General features: G+C 39.5%; 1 protein-coding gene across 8 annotated transcripts in view; it reads left to right on the plus strand.

Annotated features, from left to right (window-relative positions):
• The window catches only part of TULP4 (TUB like protein 4), a 129623-nt gene that overhangs the window by 83531 nt on the left and 20550 nt on the right, over positions 1-25542 (plus strand). For all 8 annotated transcript variants that reach the window (XM_015858293.1, XM_015858296.2, XM_015858295.2 and 5 more), the window contains 4 exons: positions 8089-8269; positions 10757-10891; positions 16172-16338; positions 24738-24962. In XM_015858293.1, the coding sequence (XP_015713779.1) occupies positions 8089-8269; positions 10757-10891; positions 16172-16338; positions 24738-24962 (708 nt within the window). The remainder of the gene's footprint in view (positions 1-8088; positions 8270-10756; positions 10892-16171; positions 16339-24737; positions 24963-25542) is intronic.

Genomic DNA, 25542 nt, shown 5'->3' on the forward strand with positions numbered 1-25542 from the left:
GGGAGCCAACATGAGTCTTGAACTTTGTCCAAATACATTCAGGACTGTGAGCCGTCTGAATCATTCGCACAGTAAGGGTGCATTGTAGTGGCTCAGTCCGGAGGAGGAGACTTGTGGATTTCTGCAGCAGGTTTTTGTCTAGGAAAGCAAGGCCAGCATGTGTAGGAAATTGAAGATGGATGGTGGTGTCTTGAAAGGGTAACAACACACGGTCTTTACATGGATTTTTCAGAGTGAGATAGTATGCCAAAGAAAAAATGGAAACAGTAATTTTTTTTCTCTAGATTCTTTCCCATCAGCGTTTCATCCTATATGGATTCAAACTGTGCTCTATGCTCTGTGTCCAGAAGTCAGTTTCTTGTTGTTCCAACACTGAGGGGTTGTGGACAGCTATGTCTGCTGGAAGGGGGTTGTTCCTTCCCTACTTCTCTTGGTTAGGTTGCAGACTTGATGACTGTTGGACTTGATGATCTTCAAGGTCTTTTCCAACCTGGGTAATCCTATGACTCTGTGATTCTTTTGGGAGGGTGGTTGTTCTTCTGCAATGCCTTGGTTTTTTAACAGCTTATTACTCAGCCTGTCTCCTTTTTGATTCGCTTACACTTGACCTCACCTATTCTGTATGTTTCCTGACCATGCTGAGTTACCTGCCTCTCTCTGCCAACACCCAGGTCCTAGAAAGAGAATGCGGAAGTTGGAGGAATTGCTTCTATTAGCACATAGTTTGGCCATAGGGCTTCATGATTCTTCATTGTGAAATTCAAATCAGCAAGGATAGTGCTTCCAAAGTACTTTGTATTTCACTTTTTGCTGGTCCAGATTGCAGTCCTCACTGTTAAGTAATACCATCTTCAATGAGGAAAAAAAATCCACAGCAAATGCTGTCAGACTCTTCAATCTCAGAAGGAAATTTTAGCTTCAGCAGACAGCATATCTTTCAGGAAATAGCTAAACCCTGGCTTGGGAACAGTACAGGAGGCTGCCAAGTGTATGTGAGTGCTCTGAGTATCAGTTGATTTCTTTTCTAGATTGAGTGGTTGTTGGTTAGAACTAATAGCGTTTTCCCACCCAGAGGCACCAAATATTTTTTTTTGTTGCTATGTATAATTTGATATGTGTGAAGAATATGTTTTTCATCGGCATGTGTACATTTTCCTGGCAGAGTTTAGTGAGAACGCAGAAAATCACACTGCTTGAAGAGCATTCCAAAATACTTCTTGTGTGGGAGCTCAGTGATCCAGGTTTGGAGTCCTGTCCATTTTAAAAGCTACAGAAGATGTGGAGATGTTCCAGCTGCTGGTTTTGGTTCATTTCCCATAGTACTTTGAAAGCAGTACCTAACAAAAATTAAAACAAAACAGCAGTTCTTTTCCACATCAGGAATAAACTGAGACGTATTATTAATGTAGTAACCATTATACAGAAGGGCTGCATGTTTCACTGAAGAAATCTGATTGTTATAGGATGCTTTCTAAAATGTATCTCAGGTCAAGAAGGGACATAGAAACATGTCAGGAAATACACAAGTCAGAATTGGTGTGGATGTAATTAGGGAGGAATGTGGTAATCATTTTTTCTGTAATTTGTCAGAATGCTTTCAAATAACATTATCTTCACCTGCGCAGTTGCTTCCATCCTTCCATGTCCAGAGCAGCAGTATAGTCTGACATCCCGCTTATGAATCTACTTGTATTTCTGACTCCTGAAACGAAGGGCAAAGTTGTATCTCATTTACACTCCTTCAGCAATGTTGTGCTGTTTTAGAGTGAAATAAAGCCAGTGCGGTTTGAATCCCCAGGTTTTAGAGTTTCAATCTGTATTAAAAAGATTTGTCACTGGTGTATTTACTTTGTCTTCTCATCTGGGTCTCTCTAATAGTTATCTAAACCCAGTGGAATTTGTAGGAGAGAGGAGGAACGAGCCTGAAAGTAGGTGACTAAACCAGCACTGCTTCTGCAAGTTTTAACAGTCTCAAATGGGAATTGCAGTGCTGTGTATATATGCAGTTAGCTGGATGATCTGATGGTGTATTGTCCATGTACAGGGTAGTAACTCCTCATTTCTGAAGGAAACAGAAAAAAACCAACCTCTTTTCAGTATTTTTAGACATAAATGCAGGAAACGTAGTGCTTTTTTCCCCCCGAGTTTTTGTGTGAATTGTGATGATGTCTCTTTTAGCATCAGTTCAGGAAATCATTTTACAGTGGTTGAATTTTTAATGAAAATAGAAAAGTATTCAGCAGAAGAGAGCAGCTGTCTCCCTCTGTCTGATTCTCTCTTTCTCTTCTCGTTTTGAGGTAAAAAGAAGTAAAGCCAGAAATGTCACACTAAGGGGCGGGAAAAAAAAAAAAGCTTTTCCTTTTTTTTTTAATGTATCTTAAGGGGTTGTTGATACGTTGTCTCATGTTTTCTGATGGAGAAGCAATAAACAAGAAGAACAGAAAGGCTGCAAAATGTCTTAACTAAACCCTTCCAAGATGGGCAGACTTGTTTGTCAGGCTAATATTATTGAATGAAAATACCTAAAGGCAATCAATCATTTTCCATGTACTTCCCATGCTATTAAGCATATCTACACAAATAGAAGTTTGATCCATCATTTTGCATAATATTAATTAGTATATAATTCAGTTAATCTTGATCAGCAAAATAGATTTGTCTTTTAGTATGAAACACAGAATCATAGAATGGCCTGGGTTGAAAAGGACCACAATGATCGTGTAGTTTCAACCCCCTGCTATGTGCAGAGTTGCCAACCACCAGACCAGGCTGCCCAGAGCCACATCCAGCCTGGCCTTGAATGTCTCCAGGGATGGGGCATCCCCAGCTGCCTTGGGCAACCTGTTCCAGTGTGTCACCACCCTCTGTGTGAAAAACTTCCTCCTAATATCTAACCTAGTGCTGTATGATGGCCCTGTGTTGATGACTGAAGTGCTTGTTCCTAGCATGAATACTAATGTTTGGCCAGATGGCTAAATTAGAGCAAGCAGAACTGATTCAGCTTTCTTGAAGTGGTCAGTGTCTTCTGACACTGCAGACGCACTCAGTTGATTTTATTAGTGTTTTGCAGAGCATCATTTCTGAAGTTCAGTGCTGGCTTCTTAGTGGGAGGATGTTAAGGAAAACACGTAAAGACAGGTCTAAACTTTGAAAAGAGAAGTGTCAGGAAGACAAGCATCAGACAAGGCGGCTGCAAATTCAGAGGTACACCAGATAAACTGTTAGTGGCAGTGTTGGTCTTCCATGTTACAGTGGCAACAAGGTGGGGCCAAACAGATGATAAACCAGAAAGGCAGAAAGTAAAACAAAATGCTAAAAGAGCAAGGTTTGTAGAAGGTATAGGTAAACAAGGAACCCTTCAAACTTTGGAAATTCAACCCTGGTGAATGTTTGAAACAAGAACTGTAGGTCAAACCAGGCAATTGGTTTGAGAGAAATTGGAGGCCTTAAACTGGAGTTCATGAAGCAAATTGTGTGACACTATTTCAGGTGCAATACTGATAATAACCATAACCTGCGAGTTCATCCATGATTTTCTCAGTCACAAGATGCTGAAGAGATTTCTATCTTGGACTACTACTTCACTGTTAAGAGACTCCTAATAGTCTGAATAAGTTAAAATGGAGTCCTGGAATTGGTTAGTCTGAAAAGCACCAAGCATTCTGTCCAGGCTGTCAGTGTACCATCATGATACTGGACTGTCTGTATCTAGATGTGCTATCCTGACTTCAGCATGAACTTTAACCAAAGGTTCAGTCGTTGCCCTGATACAGAATGAAGATGTTTCAAAAATGTATTGATCAGATTTCCAGGGAGTTTTGTCTGACTAGCGATATTAGAAACCTTCAGTTTTAGTACCAAATGTTACAGAGGCAGCATCTTATTTTATCAATATCCTTTTGCAGCAGTATTGACTATTCAGTTTGTACAACCCAAATCTTAGGTTGAAAATACTTCCGTCTTCTTCTTCATATATATACAAAGTCATCAAATGTATTATTATTGGGATTGGGTTATCCCATTACTGTAAAAGTAAAAATGACTGTAGTTCCAGAAAGCTTCTTAGACAGCGAGAACAGGCTGAGATGTAGGAATGAGCAGTGACTAGATTTTCTGCGGATGTAAGTCAACAAAGCTTAACTGACTTAAAGAAATTATTATGATTTATAGACTTTTCTCAGCTACTGTCTGTAATCAAATGTGGTGAGATGGTGGGATCTACCCCGTTGCTTCTGGGGTAGGTGCAAACTTACTGTTGATGAGTTTAGTTTCTGTACATTAAACCAAATTGAAAAGCTATATATATATATACATATATATATATTTAAAAATTAAAAATATTTATATTTTTTTTTTCCAAAAAAGCATCAGGTCTAGTAAATTCTAGTTGTCTTATGAAGTGGTGGGACTCCTGAGCTGAACATTCAGGGCGCTCGATTTTTGATAGCTCTTAAATATATAGCTTTGTAGGTTTCAGGACTGCAAAAACATTTATACTAACACTGTATCTGGTCGAGATGCATTACAGCATCTCAGCAGATCTTATGGGAATAGTAGCAGTTCAGCACAACAGATACGCAAACAACTAAGTCACTGAACAGGCTCAAGTTGTTCCTCATGGTCTGAATTATTTAGCTTCTTATCTGTTCTAATATTCATCTCTTCATGAAAAGATTACTTAAGAGCAGAATAACCCGTCTTTTGATTACCATGAGTCTTATAGGAATTGGTACATTTCAGGATGCAAATTGAAGACTTTTTGAAATCACGGGGATTTAAGTGGATTGTAATCTTAAATTATAATTTCAAGGTTAATTGTTTCAGTACTGATGATACCCCATTTTATTTACCAAAGCTAGCTTGTAAGGCACATGACAAATTACCACAGAGACTAAGAAGTCTGCAGATTTCACAGAAGGGTGTATTTTAGATTTGTTACGCTAAGTAGGTATTAACACAGGGATGAGTTTCATGAGGAACCCAGATGCCTCTGTTTCAGGACTAAACCCAGCTTTCAGCTCTGAATATGTTTAGGAAACTTTGTGTGAATTGTCCCAGTCAATTGGGACAATTGTCAAGCAGTCCCAAACTGCTTGATGCCTAGCAGTTTTCCTTTCAAAGAATAAGGCATCAGGGCACCATTGAAGACTACTCTAGAAATGGTAGCTCTTTTGGTTTCTGCATTTCCATGACCTTTAATCAGCAACAGCTTCACTGCAGTACAGGATTCATTACATTTGACGTGTTTTGTAAGGAAATACTGTATTTTCATTTTGTGGCTCAGTCACACTTTAAATTTATGGATGATTTAAGGTGTTTTGCTATTTCATTTCACATTATTCATTGAATGCAATTCTACAAGTGGTATTGCATGTAATAATAGCCAAAATAATGAGCAGTACAAAAGGAGAGGAGACAAGAAGAAGAAGAATAGGATAAAGGGCTGAAGAACTACAAAATAAGTACTTGGGATTTTTTTAAATTACTGTTTAGCTTTTGTATCTGAACAAGTCACTATGACTTGCACATTACTTTTTTTCCAGCATTTCCTCAGACCTTGTAGGTCTGCAATTATCTTAAAAATATGAGTGTGTGCAGCTAAAATACAGCCATTTGATTTTCCCGTTGGATCCTTCAGGTATACTCTGTGGCTTGACCTTTTTTCTGAAGGTCAAGAGAATTTTATTCATCTGACATACTTAGCTTGAATATGGCATTTATAGCTTGGCTAATGTTATGGATGGTAACACCAGTAGACATTTATACAGCTTCAGCAGGAGTTCAGCCAGCAGAACTATCAGCCTGATAAATGCTTTCATCTTAAAGGTTGAATTGCTACAATAATCGGAAAACTTACGCTGCTTCTTGAAACCTGTAGCCTGGCTAAAGAGATGAGGAGCACCCCAGTTGCTAAAGAGCTATCTTTGGTCCCATTGCAAGAATTAAGACGCCTGCATGCAGCTGTTCTGGTCTGAGTTAGAAATTAGCAGAGGTGTTTGTCATTTTAAATGAATTAAGGGCAGTACTACTCAAAAGAATGTAACTTTAAGAGGTGCAACCAATGGCATTTGCTTCCCATGGAAGTACTTCTGTTTAAGTCTGATACAGATGCACAGTTTGAATGCTGCAAGTCTGTCACCACATCTTGGAAGGAAGGTGGAGTAACTACAGCAGGGGTTGGCAAGTGTAATTTGAGGCTCTGAATAACAACTGTGCAGGAGATCCTAAGTAGGCTATGATTCCTCAGATGTCTAAGGGATTCTATAATAGATAGCTATAAAATTGTGACCAATGTTGAGAATGTTGATAAGTGGGAACAGTTATCCCATATTTCTTACAGTGTTAAGAAGTGAAGATTAGACAGTGAAATAATCAGCAGACTTTAAGAAGAGGCAGTATTTTTTGTCTGAAGCAGTGTAAGTATGCAGGTGAAGTGCTTGTTCAGTACATTCTGTACTTTTACTCTTCCCAAAACACTTGTTCACTGTTAGAGATAAGATACGAGGCTAGATGAGGTTTTGATCTGGGGATATAATTGGTAGAATCTTAAATTTACATGCCTACTCACATAGAAATGAGGAAACCTGTGGTTTGGACATTTTCTTTCCAAAATACAGGCGATTGGCCCTTCAGTTTGTATGGTTATTTAACATGACAACTCAGAAATTACATTATATGAAAGTGTGATTATAAAACCAAAAAAATGTGGCAGACTGAAGGGCAAGTATAAGATTTAACCTTCCTTTTAGCTTCCTTTTAAATGCTGACTAGTTTTCAAATTGATGAATGCCTTTTAACTTGCTTTAAAATATATTTGCCTGGCATGGAAATATGTAGTAGCAGCAGAAGCCTTGGCTATTGCATTTATCATTTGGTGGATTTATTAAACCTTATTTCCTGATGTTTTTCTAAAATTCATCAAATATGCAGGATCTTAACTTATTCAAAACCCCAAGACAAAAAATACTCATTAGAAAGAAATTGTACGTTCCAGTCAGTCTGGCTTCAATCGGACACTTTGGCTACAGTTTAAGGGCACGAAAAAAAGCTTGCTGTATCCATTTTGTGTTTGAAATGGTGGGTGGAAGTTCTTTACCCTTTCTGAGCATGTAAGGTATTGTCTTCCTCTTGGGCTGTAATAATCTACTTCCAGTTGAGTGATTGTTTTTTGCCTCTGGTTTTGGAAGACATTCTCCTAACTTCTTTCTTCTTATCAATCGAATAACCTGTCCTCTTCTATTCGGCTTTCTATTTCTCATGGGTTGTTTGAAATCTCTGCTAAGATCTCATATTTGTCAGCTGTGTGTTTTGATATTGCTATAATCGATGGCGTGGTTTCTGCCACTAATTTTAGGAATTTCTATATGAGCCAAGAATACTGGAGAACCTGTGGTAGCCCTTCTGCCAGCTCACTTTAGTGGTAATAAAGACCAAGTTCAGATAGCAGTGGCTCATACCAAAGTAAACAAAACAAATCCCACTGTGAAACTTGATCACAGATTTTAGGAACTGACCATATCACTTTTTGATCCTCTATCAGCCCTCAAGTAAGCGTGCATGGTTTTGTTTTTTTTTGAGACGTGCAATCAAACAACTATGGTAGTTGTCTTGTACATTCCTTCTCTGTGCTGCCTCCTGTCAGGAGCTCCTGCAAGGTCTCATATAGACTTCCCCACTGTTTACTACTCTTTCCACAGGTATTAACTGGACATAAGATTTTCTGCCATGTTATAGAATCGTGTAGAATGGCTTGGTTTGGAAGGGACCTTAAAGATCCACTTCCAATCCCTCTGCCATGTCAGCTGTCTTTGAATTAGTGTAAACTGCTTTAACGCCTACACATAAGGAACACAAATTCCAATGATTTCTTGATTTCATAATCCCGACAAATTTGATTTTGCTGCTTTGACTTCATTTGTTGTATACATCGTGGATGGGCTGCAGTGTCCTGTTGTGGCACCAGTTAAAACCTTTGACTGCTTTACTTACAATTAATTTCCAGCATAGCAAGTTATCTGAAAGATGCATTCAAAGAATGGTTCGGTCACTGACTTCTGATAGGATGGAGGTTTGTTTTGTTATTTTCAGGTACTGTTTGGCACTGCTGATGGTCAGGTTATCGTCATGGACTGCCATGGGCGAATGCTGGCCCATGTGCTCCTTCATGAGTCAGATGGCATCCTCAGCATGTCCTGGAACTACCCCAGCTTCCTGGTGGAGGACAGCAGTGAGAGCGACACAGATTCTGACGACTATTCCCCACCACAGGGTAGGTTCCTTGCATGTTCTTCTCTTTCAGCTTTGCTGGCACTTGTAAACACCAGGGAGTAGTCATGTTGTACTGAAATAGCAGGATGGCTATGGTTTCAAGCAGGTAGAAGATGAAAGATGGTGTATTGCTCTTGAGGTAGAGTCGGGGTTGGAACAGGATACTGTTATGAGGGAGTGTGTGCATCCCAGCTCTGCCAGTATGGCATGCCGCAAGACACACCTTGCCCATGTTGCGCTGCCTCCATTTGCGCAATGAGGTAACAACACACAAAACTGAAAACTTTTTTAGTGGGGCCAAGGGGAAAAACCTAGACAGGGGCTCATCAGATGTCACTGATAAGTACATACGAGATATTGCAATGGTCCATAGTAGGTAGGTGGGCAGTCACAAAAGTTAATGCATTGTATTTTATATTATATATATTTGTGTGATAAGGTAACAGTGTTAGACATGGCAGAAGGTAATGCATCTTTAATTTTAAAGAAATCCTGTGAAGCAGAGAGATTCTCATCCTCATTGTTATAGTCATACTCATCATTTTCTCATACTCATCATTATAGTCCCATCCTTAATAGTCCTGACACAAAGAGCTCAATAAATTTCATGTAGGGATGGTTATAAAAATATTTTCTGCAACTACATAGGGTAGATGGAGAGTGACTGGTGCTGCATGGAATTACTGATTCCCGTACTTCTGAGCACATTGCCAGTTTGAGAGTCTGGAAGAAATCCATAATGACCCTTGAGTATAAAACTCCTTGGGTGAAGTGTTTTGGTTTTAAACTCTTTGGAAATCACAAATAGCAAAGGCCTGCCAGGCTACCATGTGTGTACAGTCTGAGGTAGGATATGGTCATACCCCATCCAAATAATACTGATACTGATTTTTGTAAATGCTGTTGATAAATAAGCTACTAAAGGATTAGGGCAACAGTGACTGCACAATATAGATTTAAATACATGGTAGCTAGAAATGTTTCTGAATCTGCATCTCAGATCTGAACCACTGAATTGAAAACTCTTACAGTTTTAGCTCTCATTTGGACTCGGTCCAAAAATATCTTTTTTGGAATAACTTATATGTATGTCAGTAGAATAAACCTATATATTTAGCAAATGCTGGTAGGCAATCTAATCATCTGAAAAAGATGTTAGCATCTTTTGACTTAAGTTTTGTTTTGGCAGATTCTTGGTACTGTGTGAGACTTTATTACCTTAGTAGAAAAAAAAAACAAACCCACAAACCTTCAAGTTTCCTAGCAAGCTTGTAATGCAAGACAAGGAATAACATTACATTCTTGTATTTCCTTTGAAATCTGGTTGGAGGATGGCGAAATTGCAGAGTACACAGATGAGAGCTTAAATGATCCAAATGTGATAGCTTTTTCTGAGTCAATCAGGGTGGGTGGACTCGTTACAAGCCTACAAGTCTGCTTTTAATGATTATCCAAACATGATTTGTTTTCTTCAGAGCAGATGCAGCACAAACCTCTCAAAGGTGACAAGCCTTTGACTCACACAGAAGTGTAGGAAGGACAGCAAGTCTGATGAGTTTCTTTTACCAAATTACATACATACACAGGGCTGATAATTACCAGACATCATTATCAAGTGCTTTTTGATTGACTTTTTTGCCAGATCAGCAAGCAATACTATTCTTAAATACCTTTGCCATTTTTGATGACTGAAAATGTGCTGGTCATTCATTGAGAGTAATGCTTCAACAGGATCCAGATCTGCCTCCTATTGAGACTTGTAAACAAAACGGAGTTAAACAGTGAATACTGCAGATGGCAATGTTGGTCATTAAGTATTTGAATAAGTGAATTTCAATGAATGCTGAAAAATAAGCCCAGGGAAACAGAGGTAGTTTTGCAAAGTGAAGTATCCATTTGATCTCATCTTCACCTTTGAGCTCACTGAATCCTGTTGTGCAGGATAGCACACAATTTTTCATGCTGCTGCCTAGCTCTTAACATTTAAAACACAGCAATTTATGAAAGGTCAGTATGTTCTCCTAGAAGCTCTTACGAAGTCTCTAGTGACTTCAGGAGTCCCCATTACTTGTTGAAGGAGGAAATTTATCTAACAAGTAGCATTTTGCATGATGATGTTGTTTATTATTCTAGTTTTCAACTTGGGACCCAAGGAAGCTTTCCAAAGCTCTGACTTTCAGCTCTGGGGAACTGACAGTAGAGAAGGGTAGAAAGCCATCCTTGGCTAACTTAACAGAAGATCCATAAATCATCTGGGGCATGCTGCAGTGAAAATATGAAGAGAAAAAAATGTTGGGGCTTCACGGAAGCAAATTAACTAGCTATATCTGCTTTGCTTTTGATTACAGATATTGCAGAAATAAGCAGGTAGTTCAAGATTTTGAGCCCCTCCTCATGAGAATAAGCTTAAGTACGGTGCCTCTCAGCCTGGATATAATTATTTTCTGGTTGCTTACTTTTCACTCACTCCAGAACCTTGTGCTTGCAGATGGACCAGCTACATATCCAGTCCCGGTGCAGAACACCAAGCCGCTATTGACTGTCAGCTTCACGTCAGGAGACATCAGTTTAATGAACAATTATGATGACTTGTCTCCTACTATTATCCGCTCAGGGTTGAAAGGTACAAAGGAAGATATTTCACTCCATTTCTATGCACTGTTTTACTTGTACTTTTAATCATGTATCAGTAAGTTACCTTTTTGTGTGTCTGCTAACCCAGCTCTTCCAGCCAGAGCTCAGCCGCTTGTATTGCCGTTATCAGCACTGACACCTGCTGGTGGAAAAGTAACGCGTGGTTAATATGTATATATTTTTTAATGTTTAAGTTTTTTTAGATCATGTTTTTATGGCAGCTTTGCAGAGCAAACTGATCTGTTTGCCATTTTTCAGCTGCAAGTGCTAATAAGTTTGTTTGTGTGAATGGCCCTCTCACATTAACACTTTGTTCATCTTTAATTCACAATGTTTCTTCCCATGCTTTTAGTAACCAGATAAGAATCAGAACACTCTCTCCCATGTCTTACAGGGAACTTGGTAGAATTGTTGTTTACCAAGAAGTAAGTTGTTTTGAGAAGGAAAATTCCGCTGATTATTACTATACATCTTGCTAAACAATATGCTTTAATGTTTGTATGATCAGTATTCCATGTAAAATCTTTATTTACATTGAAATCTTTACTGATCTTACTTACCCAAAAGACTTTTCCAGCACATTTAGTGCTGGCCATTTATGGTGTTTTGCTTGCAGACAAGTTTTAATTCACTAAGACACGTAAGTACGTGTTTAAAAATAGGCTCCTTTGATTATATTTTATCTCTACAGGTCAATCAATTTTATATTAGATGGGAAAAAAAAAAAAAAGACAGACAGACAGAGAGAAAACCCATAGCTGTTCTGTAACAGTGTAATATTGCTGGTGAAATGTTATCCTAACACCATCACAGTAGTTCTGGGGTGATCAGCTATGCAGGGGAACATAACATCACATTGGAGAGTTCTATTCCACTCCAGCTTCAATCTATCCCAACCCAAGAAGTATGTGGCTGGCAAATAGTCGCTTCATGAGGCAATCCTATGATCCAGAAAACTTACTTTGCCAGAAAGGGCTGCTTTATGTCTGGGAAACTAGAACCAATATAGAGAAGCTCTTGTAACATCCACCAGATTGTGTGCCCAGCATCACTATGAAGTTATGCTAGATCAGATAAGTAGTTTTCAGTTGTCATCTAGTCTGTGCTTCTTGCTGGAACCAGAAGACAAAGAAACCCATCTTCTTCTCTGTTTAGTGCTGTGGGGCTCCATCTTGATGAAGATGTCTGTCCTCTTTCTCTTTCCCCATTGTTTTTCTCTAATGGAAAAAGATCCCTTAATTACATCATCTTCTTTTAGCAAAATATTAGTGTGCAAGCTACAGTAAAATGTATTTATGGACTGTAAGCTGGACTTTATCATTGACACCAGTAGAAGAATGTGCAACATCTTGGTGGATTGGCAACATGTGTGAGAATGAAAGAAAGGTGTTTGGAGTATCTCTGTCTTTTTTTGAAGCTAACAGTTTCATGATGGAAAGTATTTTCCATTTAGTTGTTATGTGGATATACACATCTCCTGTACCTTCTTATTAAAAGTGTTGTCAAGCAACTGTCATTTTGCTGGTTGTTATCATGTGCAAGAATATGCAACTCCACCTAGCACAGGATCTCCATACACAGAAGCTACTTGGAACACAGCTAATAATTAATGTTTTCCAGTGTTGTGTGTGAGCCAACTCATGTTACTGTCTGAAATCTATAAGTATTGCATTGTGGTCTCTGTAGCAGATGCATTGTCTTTATAGGCTGCTGTGGGCTACTAAATCAATTTTTAAAGTAGACAACTATAAAACTCCTTCATGTAATACCAATATATTTTTGCTGTTCTACTGGCTTGCATAGTTGTCCTTTTACTGGAAAAATTCACATTATGTTGTTGTAGAAGAGCTTTTGCTGTTAGATGAGAGTTTGGTTACCCAAATACAAGTTCTGTTCATGCAGCTTAAACACCCTGGAAAGTTTTTTTTAGGTCTAGCGAAGCTCTTGAACCATTCAGCTGTATCTTTTCTTTCTTAAGTGCTTTTTAACTCAGTGGTTCTCAGTGTGCTGATACTTCTGGACTACATCTGCTAGATATACTAGTTAGCTGCAACTGCTACCTGCAGACCTATTGCACATTTAGAGTGCTCTCTGTTAAGGGCTTGTAAACGTGCCTGCCGTGAGGGATGACTGTCATCCACTGTTTCATTTGCAGACCATTATGTGATGTGACTCCTCCATCTGATTTCTAATCTCTGAGCTTTCACTGAGACACATTTCTCCACTGTGCTGTTTTATGTCAAGTTTCAATAGTTTTTGAAGACCCCGTTGGTGGTGCATCATGCTGTGGAGCCATACTGTCCCTGGGGGATGCTGTGAATGACATCCAGCTCTTTGCTGCCTTTTCAGAAGCTCTGCTCTAGGAATTCTGGCAGAGAGAAAACTGCTGGACACAGTTCTATTCTTCCTCTAGTGTAGGGATCAACTCAAGTTTTGCTTGGAGATATTTATCTGAAGGAGGTTGTTGTTTCACTTTGGTAGTTGTGTAGTTAATCCAGTTAATGCAAATGGAGTTGATCTGCCTGCCTCATTGATTTCTAAAATGCCCATCATCAAACTCTGTGAAAAAGATTAATTAAATCCCATTGTAGATTACTTAGAGGGCTGAGGACCAACAGAAAAAATAGAGGCATACAGTGCCTAGCTGTGAAAAAATTATCTCGAGAAATATGTGCCTTGCTTCTGATATATGAGGAGCATAATTCCCATGAGGAATACCAGAAAGTTGAAATAATACAAAACCGTTTTAAATTGCACATAAAAGTCCCCGAAAATGACAAGTTGACAACTTGAAACAATTCTGAGATCCTTCTTGCCAACTCTCATTTCTCTCCTGCTTCTTCATTTGAAGACAGCTTCTCGCCCACAAATGTCTTCAAAAGGTTCTTGGCAGATTGAGCATCCCAGAGCACAAAAGTTTTATCTTTACCCTCACTTTGTCTCAGCACAAAATAGCTGCCTTTCACCTCCGGTTTAAGAGTAAAATGTTTAAAGACTAGTTCAGTATTCCTTGCATATGCAAATTTGCCTCTGAAACACAAGCAGAAGCACAAAATACTGTTTTGGTGTGACAAAGAGCTGGAAGATATATCTATTTGAAATAAGCATCCCCAAATTAAACTGTGGGTGTTCCTCATTGTGAGGTGCCTGTAGAAGTAACTGATATGTATATTCATATCCACGTGTATGAGCGACTAAGCAATCCCTGTGTGCTTCTGGCAAATTCCTGCTAGACTGAAGATTCAATTTTCAGAATCACACAGAATCACAGAATCACAGAATTACCCGGGTTGGAAGGGACCTCAAGGATCATGTAGTTCCAACCCCCCTGCCTAGCAGGGCCACCAAACATACACCTTTACTAGATCAGGTTGCCCAGGGCCCCGTCCAACCTGGCCTTGAACACCTCCAAGGACGGGGCATCCACAACCTCACTGGGCAGCCTGTTCCAGGACCTAACCACTCTTCTAGTAAAGAACTTTCCCCTAACATCCAACCTAAATCTTCCCTCCTTCAACTTAAAACCATTTCCCCTAGTCCTGCTATTATCAGCCCTTTCGAAGAGTTTACTCCCTTCCTGGGAGTAAGTTCCCTTCAGGTATTGAAAGGCTGCAATGAGGTCACCCCGCAACCTTCTCTTCTCCAGGCTGAACAAACCCAACTCCCTCAGCCTGTCCTCATAGGGGAGGTGCTCCAGCCCCCTGATCATCTTTGTGGCCCTCCTCTGGACCCTTTCCAAAATCTCCATATCTTTTTTGTACTGAGGGCTCCACACCTGGACACAGTACTCCAGATGGGGCCTCACAAGAGCAGAGTAGAGAGGGACGATCACCTCCCTATCCCTGCTGACCACCCCTCTCCTGATGGAGCCCAGGATCCCATTTGCTTTACGGGCTGCGAGAGCGCACTGCTAAGTTTCTCATCATGTTAACATGTTAAGTTTCTCATCTATCAGGACCCCTAGGTCTTTTTCTGCCGAGCTGCTCTCAAGGACAACTCCTCCCAGCCTGTACAGGTGCCTGGGGTTCTTCCGGCCCAAGTGCAAAACCTTGCACTTTGCCGTGTTGAACCTCATTAGGTTCACCCGAGCCCAGCTTTCCAGCCTGTCAAGGTCCCTCTGAATGGCATCCGTTCCCTCCACCGTATCTACTGCACCACTCAGCTTGGTGTCATCAGCAAACTTGCTGAGGGTGCACTCCATTCCCTCATCGATGTCATTAATAAAGATGTTAAAGAGCACCGGTCCCAAGACAGACCCTTGAGGGACGCCGCTCGTTACCGGCCTCCACCTGGACATAGAGCCATTGACCACCACCCTCTGTCTGCGGCCTTTCAACCAATTGCTTATCCATCTAGTTGTCCACCCATCAAATCCACCCCCCTCCAATTTGGAGATGAGGATGTGATGGGGGACCATGTCAAAGGCCTTGCTCAGGTCCAGGTAAATGACATCGGTCGCCTTCCCTTCATCCACCAACGCCGTCACTCCATCATAGTGAAGTCGTGTCAAAAGATAATGTGTGACATGGAGGCCATATGTATTTATGGAGATAATCCAAAAGTCTTGCTTGATGTTTCAGATTCTGAGTTATACTAAAAGTTACATTCACAGCCAGTGAGAATCTGAGGCACTGCTAAACATGCCACTCTTTTGCACTGTAGGCCTCTCCAGACAAACAGTCTTTGCTACACAGTGAGGTTACTTGTGTGGGCATTGAATTGATTCCACTTTTTTTACCACAAAGCCATACACACTGTATTTTCCTCACTAGTTTTAATATAATACTAAATTCTTACAGTTACATAGAATCATAGAATTACCCAGGTTGGAAAAGACCTTGAAGATCATCAAGTCCAACCGCAGCCTATCCATAGTACCCTAACTCTAACAACCCTCTGCTAAATCACATCCCTGAGCACCTCATCCAAACGGCTCTTAAACACATCCAGGGATGGCGATTCAACCACCTCCCTGGGGAGCCTATTCCAGTACATGCCTGGGAACATCCACTAACTTGCATTCTACGCTTACCACAGGAGTAGATTAATTAGTGAGTTGTTACACCTTTTTTTTGCCGTTCACAAAATGAAAACAAAGCAGCATTCTCAAAAGTGCACATACAACATACTAGCTGCTATTTTGATGGAAAGATTTAGGGTTTTAAATACATGTGTAGCCTCCAAGAGCATACTTTGGATTTTCAGATCACTTGAGTGCTTCTGGAAAATGATTCCTGTTGTTTCTAATAAGTGGTTATTGCAATTTCAGATGTGGTGGTACAGTGGTGTACACAAGGAGACCTACTTGCAGTAGCGGGGATGGAGAAGCAGTGTCAGCTCGTTGAACTTGGCAATGGTTCTCTGTTGAAAAGTGCACTCGTCAAGTTCTACAACGTGCGTGGGGAACATATCTACACTCTGGAGACACCGGTGCAGGTAGGAAATATGGTTTAATGCTTTGCTGGCATATTTTTCATACATTGGCCTTTGAGTTTAGATGAGAAGGATTGTAAAATGTCCTACTGCATTCTAAAATAAAATACAATAAGAATACTGCATAGGTATTACTTGTATTACAGTAAACATCCAAGTAAACATCTGATTCTAAGGCCCACTGTGCTAGGTCTTGTGCGGGTTGAGAAACGTTCTTTTTCCTAAAACAATTGGGCCACCATTGGACAAGACAGAAAAGGGAAATTCTGTTATTTCTCGGAGGAGTGAGGGAAAAAAATAGAACTTGATGTTGTAGCAGAGCCAAGAACTGGTCTAACACAGTCCAAGTCCAGTATCAAGATTATACTCTCTTGTTAACGCTATAATGTTCTAATGTACAATCAGTTGGTCTGATGCGATATTTTACTTCTTATGGCATCAGACAAACAGGGATGAATCAGGATGTCTTATTTCTGTTCCCACTTTCTTTACAGACTTTAATTGTAACTTTGGTCATGTTATCTGACTATCAAAAGGCAACACACGGACTGCATGCTGCTCAAGAGCACAATTGTTTAATTGTTCTTTCAGAATACAGCTGAAAGTCACTCTACCGTTTATCGTATTTTCTGTAGAATAGAGATGACTCCATTCTGATTTCTGACTATTACTATTACTGTTAGTGAAACTTAATTTATAGTAACTTTGAAATTGAAAAATGGCAGCAAATGTAATGTTTACTTGACTATGATCAATGATGATACCATCTATTATTGTTTCTTTTTCAGTACCCTGATCTGAGGTGGGTACAAAAGGATGACATAGTAAACTGGCTGCTGAGCTTTTGTGTTTACTTAGGTTTAGCATTAACCCATGCTTACTAGTTTTAGCACTCTAATTTAGATAGAATTCTTTAGTTTTGTAACGTATAAAATGATGTTTTCTAAAGCCACCCTAAATAAGCACAGAGATGCCTAATGCTGATTTACTTGTCTAAAGGACTTATATGCACATACAGTTTTATTGTCTTAAACATAGTCCTTCAAGCAAAATAGTGCACCCATATTCACAGTGGATCACTTCTGGAGAAAATATATTTTACCAGTGTTTCTTACTCCCAGACCAGGTTAAAAAGTTCATTCTGTTACTCAGCTCCAGAATACAGTATGTCTTTGTTACCTGTGGAACTAGTGTAACACAGTGTCAAGCTGTGAAATCAAGTTGTTTGAGCAGTAGAATGGGTTGGGACAGAGATATATGCCTGTACAGGCTTGCTGCCATCTCCCCACTTTGTTCCCAGCAGCCACAAGTTGTTTCTTATTTCCATGCCTCCGTTTCCTCTAGATCTTTTTACATCCCTTCTCTCCAGCTTCCTTATATACATTCATCTCTTCTCCTTCCTTCTCTGCTCAGTCACCTGGGGGAAAATTAACATGTATTGTGACTGATGTTAGGGATAGTTATTCTGCCTTTAAATGATAAGATCGTAGGATCGGAAAAGATCTCTAATATCATCTAGTCCAACTATCCACCTAACACCAATACTGCCCACTAAATCATGTCCTTAAGTATTGCATGTACCCTCTCCTTAAATACCTCCACGCACAGTGATTCCACCACTTCCCTGGGCAGCCTGTTCCAATGCATTGCCACTCTTGTGGAGAAGAAATATTTCCATTGATCCAGTCTTTCCAGATACCTCTGTAGGGCCTTCCTGCCCTTAGGCAGATTGATGCTTCCTCCCAGTTTGGTATTGTCTGCAAATTTACTGAGGATGCATTTAATCCCCTCATCCAGATCATCAATACAGATATCAAACAGGACAGGCTCCTGTACCAACCCATGGGGAACATCATAGTGCAGTTCCCCATGAATGCTCACTGGACGAATGGACAGGTAATACAGAGTGGGTTACTGCTCAGTTCATACCACTGTACTTTTCACAGAGAAAATAATTAACCCAAGCCCCTCTGTTCTATCCAGCTGCTAATTTTCACTAAAATTGCAGTTTTTTAGTGTCATGGAGATTTCCCTTTTATTCTGATGAGAAGCCAACAGCTTCAGAACAAGGATAGAAGTGACAGAGATGGAAACCACTCATTAACACAACAATCATGCTTGTTGCCTTGAGAAACCATGCTAAAAATAATATTCCAACTTATTTATGTTAATTAAAAACTTCTGTGCATAAGCCTGCCTAGAAGTAGAGCCACTCCTTTCCTGTCATTTGTTTATTCTCTTTATTTATCGCGCTTAAGTTCGTATTTAACTCAGCTGCAGGAGGAAGTGAGGAGATATTTCAGAAAGACACCTGTATCTGCTCATGTGGACTTTACTCTTGTGTGTAATTGATTGCTAGTCTAACAGTGCTATCAGCTGAGTACCAGGTATGCAAGAGCATTGCAAAGTATTTGGTTTACTAACAAAACCAGGTAAAAACTGCTGTTGCAAAAATATTGCTAGTAACTTGTTATTGCAGGCATCTACTCCAAGGGCATATATGCAGAGAAGCCAGTGAGTCAGGTCCCAGTAATTTGTCTGATGACAAATTTATCAGACCAAATTCATTAATTTTATGTAAAGTGGCAATCAGCTTTGTAATGGTATTTTGCAGAATTCATTGCTGATTACTGAAAGTAAAAGGAAGAAAAGAATCTGCACAAAAACTGTTCTACTACTAAAACTGTTTATTCCAAAGCAAGTAAATGTATGACTGGAAGAGCTAATTTATTCTAAAAGACTAAAACAACAGTGAACATAGGAAGTAGTGGATTGCTGATACCACACTGAGTTTCTGTGTCGCCCTCAGTCCCAACTCTTTGATAAAGCAGATGTCTGAAATGTTTATCAGTAAAATGTACTCAACTGTCTTTGTGCTCTGTACGTTGGAAGAGTATTAAAGAAGCAAGACATACTATTGAATTGTTCATAGTAAAACTCAGTCTAAAACTGATGTGGGATTTAAATGTAACTTGGCTGGATCATTACCTAACAGAAAGGTACTGCAAACTCTAATGCGAAATAGCTTTGGGTACTGCAGTTTGCTGATCCTGATGATGGCTGTTGTCATGGTTCCCCTCAAGGTGTTTTATACGCCACCTTTTCCTACAGCCTTTATATGTTTTTGCCATCCTCCATATCATTTGATTAACTCTCTTAAGCACCTTCAGTGTAGGATTTTATGGTTCATAAACCTAGTTTGCTGACTGTAAAACCCTAGGTAGGGAAATCACGGTTGTTTAGAAGTATCCACATGAACACTGTAGCTTTGTATGAAAAATAATATTCATAAACAGAATGATAGAGCTCTCTATGCTGGGAATTCAGTATGACATCTTGCAGTATATTTGCAATATATATTTGCAATGTACGTTTGCAGAATGTAGTGCAAAGGAAAAAATCTCAAGTCCCTTCATAAAGTTGCACCAAACTTTAAAGGGTTGGAAGCAGTTGTATCAAAACTGAGTTAATACTCCAGAGAGTACTAATTATTGATTTGATACAAACAGTTTATCTTAAAGCTTGTTGGTCAGCTAAGAAGTATTCAAAAATATGCTATCAGTTTCTATAAATCTTGATATTTACTGTTTTTGCCCTTGTGTGTACAGATATTAACCTGATAAACTAAAACTGTGCCCAGTTCTTAAAGAAAATGTAGGTTAGGTCATTATTTTATTTCCTTATGTAATTGCTGTATGAACAGATTATGTGAAGAATGCAATGAAGAAGATAAAAGCAGATTGACCCAGCGTGTCCCCTAATCAACTGCTGTATGTGAGGCAAGAAGGTCAGATGCAGAAAAAGTGTAGTCACGTTTTTCTTAGTGTAATACTTTTAGACCTTAACTCAAAGCAGTATACCAAGAGCTGCATCTTTATGGGAGAGGTTTACAGGAGTCTTTGAGAAGACCCGCTTGCTCTAACCACACTGCTATCAGCAGAAGCCCTAGCAGCATTTCATGGGCTGCTTGTTTGCTGGAAACTTTGCGGCATCTGAACAGTTAGATGGAAGGCTGTGTGCTTCTGCAGAAACCTGGTAATTGTGTAAAATTCATTTTACTATGGCCTGAGAAAAGAGGTAGGTTAAAAATTTTAGGTTAAATTCAGATCAAAGGGACTAGGAAGGAAGGGACTAGGAAGAGGCTGCCTTTTATGTTCCCCAGCTGAGCTAACCTTGCTTACTTTGTCTTCATTAATTTCACATGCAGTGTTCAGGTTTACTGCTTCTGAATTAACATTGCCTTTCATTTTCAATCACAGAAAATGAGTCTTGTTTAGTTGACTCTGGACGGCACCACAATTTTGGAGAGTTTACTTTGTTACAGAAAGATAAACAAGAGCAGTGGCTCAGAACTAGCTGGCCTAACATTCTTTGGGATTTCAATAAAGACCTTAATGTTTTAGATACAGGCCATGAGATCATCTCTGACTGCTGCACAAATGGATTGTGATCAGCACTGCAAAATGGGTTCTGTCTTACTATATTTGGCTGAGAACAGCCTCATTCTGCCTAGATGGAATCTCACATTTGTACTGAAATCTAAACAAAAACAAAAAATCACTATAAAACAGAGGATATAAGAAACATTTGCACATCAAAAAGAGTTTGCTGCATGAAAAAATCGTATAAGCAGTACAATTTTTGATGAGGTCATATAACTTACTGCTTTTATCATCATCAGTTCTCTTACTAGTTAATATTATTCCCAGTCTAAACATAGGAACAAAAGAATGAAGAAGTTGCACTGTTTGCAATAGTTACTCTTGAACTCTTCAGCAGTACAGAGATGTGCACACAAAATTCATAAGAGCCAGATGGGCACTGTAGCCATTGTACCTCCTGATTTCTCTGAAAAAAGCAGAGGGAAAGGCAAAATGTGTATCTCGACAATAGCACTTTACAGTGAGAGAAGGCAGACAATGTAGGCTAGAGTTTTCACTTGTACGTACCATTTACTAGATGCAGTTTTGCATTTTGGTTTCTTCTCCTGAGAAAACTCTTTTTTCCAGGACCTTTTTCCTTGAAATATCTGCCTTTGTTCATCTCATTACCAGTGGGACCTCCAGTAGTTAAGGGTCCTAACGTCCCCTAACCTTAGAATTTCTGAACTCAAGAAATGCAGCAATGAGCAGCTTGTATAGTGCTCTCCTTGACTGAACTTTATACAAGTTACAAAAAGTTTATAAATTGTTTTCTTTTCCTGTAAGACAAACTTTTCAAACCCACTCTGAAAAGAGTGACAGAAGAACTTGTTGACTGGTTTTTGAGACGTGTTTTCAGACAATATTTCTCCTGATGTAACATTACTTTTTTTTTGTTCTTCATTTATTATTATTTCTAATATATAAAGCTAAATTCCTTTGATGTTTGTGTAGAAGTTCAGCTTTTTTGTTGTTGTTCTTCTGTTGTTTTTTTTAACACGTTTGCATCTGAATCTGGAACTCGCTCAGGTATTTACACTTTGTGCTGAGATCTTTCAACACCTGATTTATATGCAAAGCTGTATTTCCTTATTCCTAGAGGAAATGAACATGTGTGCAAACGTGGAAAATAAAATTCCACTTTGCTAGAATCTGCAATATCTGTATCAACACCTTTTCCTTCCTTGTTTACTAAAATAATGGAAATAAGTTGGTGTTTTATAAGGAACTATAGTTTTACATTGAGCACAGCAGATGAATTGCTTTTCCTCAGCACTGTCTGAAGGGAATGCTGTAGCCAGCTAATAACAGTCTTACAGTGATAATTGATTCATGTCCCTGTCCTTCAAGGGGAAGAGTGGGAAGCCTCGTTATTGAGAAATATTATTGGAGCAGTACGTTTAAAGGTCAGGTCAGATCTGGCATTTGGGTGATCTTATTTCCCCAGGCATTTAATCATGCTCTAATTTTCCATGAACCTCATCTGAAATCCTAGACCTTCCCTATAAATGAAGTGTTGCTGGATATTAGACTTGAGGGGTACTGGGGGTCTGAGTACTGCATAGAAAATGGAGGAAAAGCATGCTTGGTGAATCAGTAGTCAAATGCAAGCCAATATTTTGCAAGTGCCATTTGCCAAGACTGAGAATGTTAAGAGTAAAACATGAGGTTGTAACAAAAGTTAGAAAATGGCTGAGGTATGGTTGTCTGCTGAGAAACAGATGAGATCATGCTGTGGAGCAATCCCTTTTGGCATCTGCCTTTCTGCTCATCCTTAGTGCCACGGTGCTTTATTGCCAAAGGCCCCACCCAACATTTCTAAGCTTCTAAAAAGTCTCATCCTTGACATGTGGCAGGTGCCTAACTTTTATCAGTGCCTTTTCAATCATGTTTTACAAGCAGCATGAATTGTCTTATTGCTATTAAACAGTTCCTGGAACTCACCCTCAAGTAATGAAAATACCTATTGGTCGAGATATTTGAAGTGATCACTCATCAAATCCAAGACTGTCCCACAGGTTATGGTTATGACAAGCTATGTAATAATTATTGATGGTACACAGAGGACTTCTCAGTTCTTTTGAAGTTCTCTACAAAATGCCTTTAGCAATTACTGTTAATATCACAATATTCACATATTGTTGCTTCCATTTGCATATCAGTCAGCCTGAAGGTTTGTGCATCCAGAGCAGTGTTTGTGGTGTTGCCTCTGAAGGTCTTCTGCTTTTAAAACCAATATTTTCGTTGAAATTTAAATCTAGGCTAAGATTACGTAGCAGGAAAGATCTTTCCCTGAAAACAAAATTTGCCACCAGCCCTTTATCTTGAAGATAGACATTGATATCATGCTGTGCAGCTGCATTTTGATTTATACCATTCGCTGAGAAACATCTTCTCCTGGTTTCTCATCTTCAAGCTTTTTGAATTGGTAAATAAAGGGAGAGCTTTTTGGTCCCAAACTAGATTAGTATCTTCTGGGCTAATCTTACCCATTTGTGTGGGTAGCATATTACCGGAGAGGAGCAGATAAAGATTACTACTGAGTGTGTCCTGACCTTTATTTTCTGTATAGCTGATTCTTGTTCGGTGCATTGTGACATTCCAAAGAGACCCCAACCTTAAGGTAAATACAGTTCATAATTTAGTTAAGAATATGTTCACTTAAATTTTTAAGTGTTGAGGATGGTGGAAAGAAGGGAGCCCTTCACAGAAAGGAGTGAGCCTTTTTCAATTCACTGATTACAGCCTTCTGTACAGTGTGCCTTATGGGCTGGGACTGTCTTTCTTACCCTAGTCTGAATTTTTGTACAGAGATAACAGCTATGGGATGAAGATTCCTTAGAGTGCGTGTATATGTGCAAACAAAGATGTTTGTAGCACATCAAGCAAGAGATGACAGCTGGCTGCAGCTGACCCTCACAAAAGGCCAAAATAACAGTGATAGTGCTACAAGATGTCAAGACACAGAGTGCTTTGCATAAAAAAAGATGGATTTTGATCCAGAAGTTTAGAAAGCAAGCACAAGGAGCTGTCTGGGAAAGAGCTCAGAGATGTTTGTGGGACAGTTTTACCCATGAGGATTGTCTTGCAATCCCAAAGCACAAGTTTACTCTTATCTTAACAAGCATAGTTCCTTTGTAAAAGCATCTACTCCATTCAGTTTTTAGTCAGGCAGTTACTTTACACATGCAATGAAATCCTTTTTTAATTTGTTCTAATTTGGGTTGTATTAATTTAATTTGTACACAACTTGCTATTACCATGTGAACACAATATTCATGTAGCAGGAATAATGTGCAAAGGAGGGTTTGAATGATTTTTTTGTTATGCTGCTCCAAATTCTGACATGTAGGGCCAGTCACCTCTGATTCTCTTGGCTGTCTACTGCCGTGAACTTGGATGTTTCTGTGTAGACAAACAGGAGACAAAAAGGCCATGGTGATCTCTTACAGTTCACTTCCTTGGGGAATAGTTCAAAACAGACATCATGCAATATAAGGAGTGCAAGACAAGAAAGCCAAGTGAATCCTGTCCACTAGTTTAGTAGCCGTCTCTGGAAATGTAGTCTGAATTCCACTTGTAAAATGGGATCTGTTAACAGTGGTTGAAGGTTGATTAGATGACTGAAAAAATAACATGGATGGTGCCTCAAAAGATCCTGCTTTTTAACAATGTGTGACTTTTAAGTCGTATGTCTTTATAGCACCTCGTTTTCCTCAACTTGTTGGTGAATTTGATAGACAATACCTTGTGTGAAGAGCCTAAAGTTCTGCAAGTAAAAGGAACTGCATGCGTATCAAACATGGGTGTCAATAATTTCAGGTGTCCACATTTTTCTCCCTTTCTGTGGGCAATAGTACGCTTCGTTAAGTTTCTAGAAGACTTAGTGTAACTTAATTAGTGCTGTATTCGCTCACTGTGCAATTGTTTGGGTGAAGGTGTATGATCTTCTCAAGTTGTGCTCTTTTCCTTCCCATGCAGCGTCCCATCATCTCAATCTGCTGGGGCCACAGAGATTCGCGCCTGCTGATGGCTTCTGGGCCTGCATTATATGTTGTCAGAGTAGAGCACAGGGTCTCCAGCCTGCAGCTTCTGTGCCAGCAGACCATTGCTAGCTGTCTGCGGGATGACAAGGATATCAGCAAACTCACCCTGCCCCCTCGGCTCTGTTCATACCTCACCACCGCCTTCATACCAACAATCAAGGTAAAAGGAAAGTAGAATGTGTGCTCATGTTGCTTTATTTTCTTCCCCTTGCTGCTCCTAAGTGACAATGGGTAAAATCCTGACCCTACATAATTGTGATAAAAAAGCACGATTAAGGGTCACTCCTCTTCAAGGACGACAACAAAATCGGTGGTTAGTGTGGTGCCTACTGAAATGCGAAGAGAGGGTTTACACACATTGATTCGTACTATTGTGCATAGATGGCTTTTCCAAGGACATTCCAAGGTACAGTATGCTGTTAGCTCAGGAAGACTGCAGAAGAAATTGTGTCATGGCTTTAGGAGACAGTCACAGTGGTAAAATGGTTGCCTCTCTGCTTGTTGCATGCCTTCTTATATTGCCAGGAAAGGTATACTTAAGATCCGTGGCTGCCCAAATATCTCTACTGACTGTGAGTTTTTCCAACCTTAATACTCCAATAGTGCTATGAAAAAATAAGGCAGACATTATATCTTTTCCTGTACCATTAGCAGAGCTGCTTGCAGAGCCATCTGCTCAACCTTATTTTTTCATATTTTTGCCCTCAGGTACATCTCAGGATTTCAGAACTCTTTATCAC

The sequence above is a fragment of the Coturnix japonica genome, chromosome 3 (assembly GCF_001577835.2).
Source record: "Coturnix japonica isolate 7356 chromosome 3, Coturnix japonica 2.1, whole genome shotgun sequence".
Classification (NCBI taxonomy): domain Eukaryota; kingdom Metazoa; phylum Chordata; class Aves; order Galliformes; family Phasianidae; genus Coturnix; species Coturnix japonica.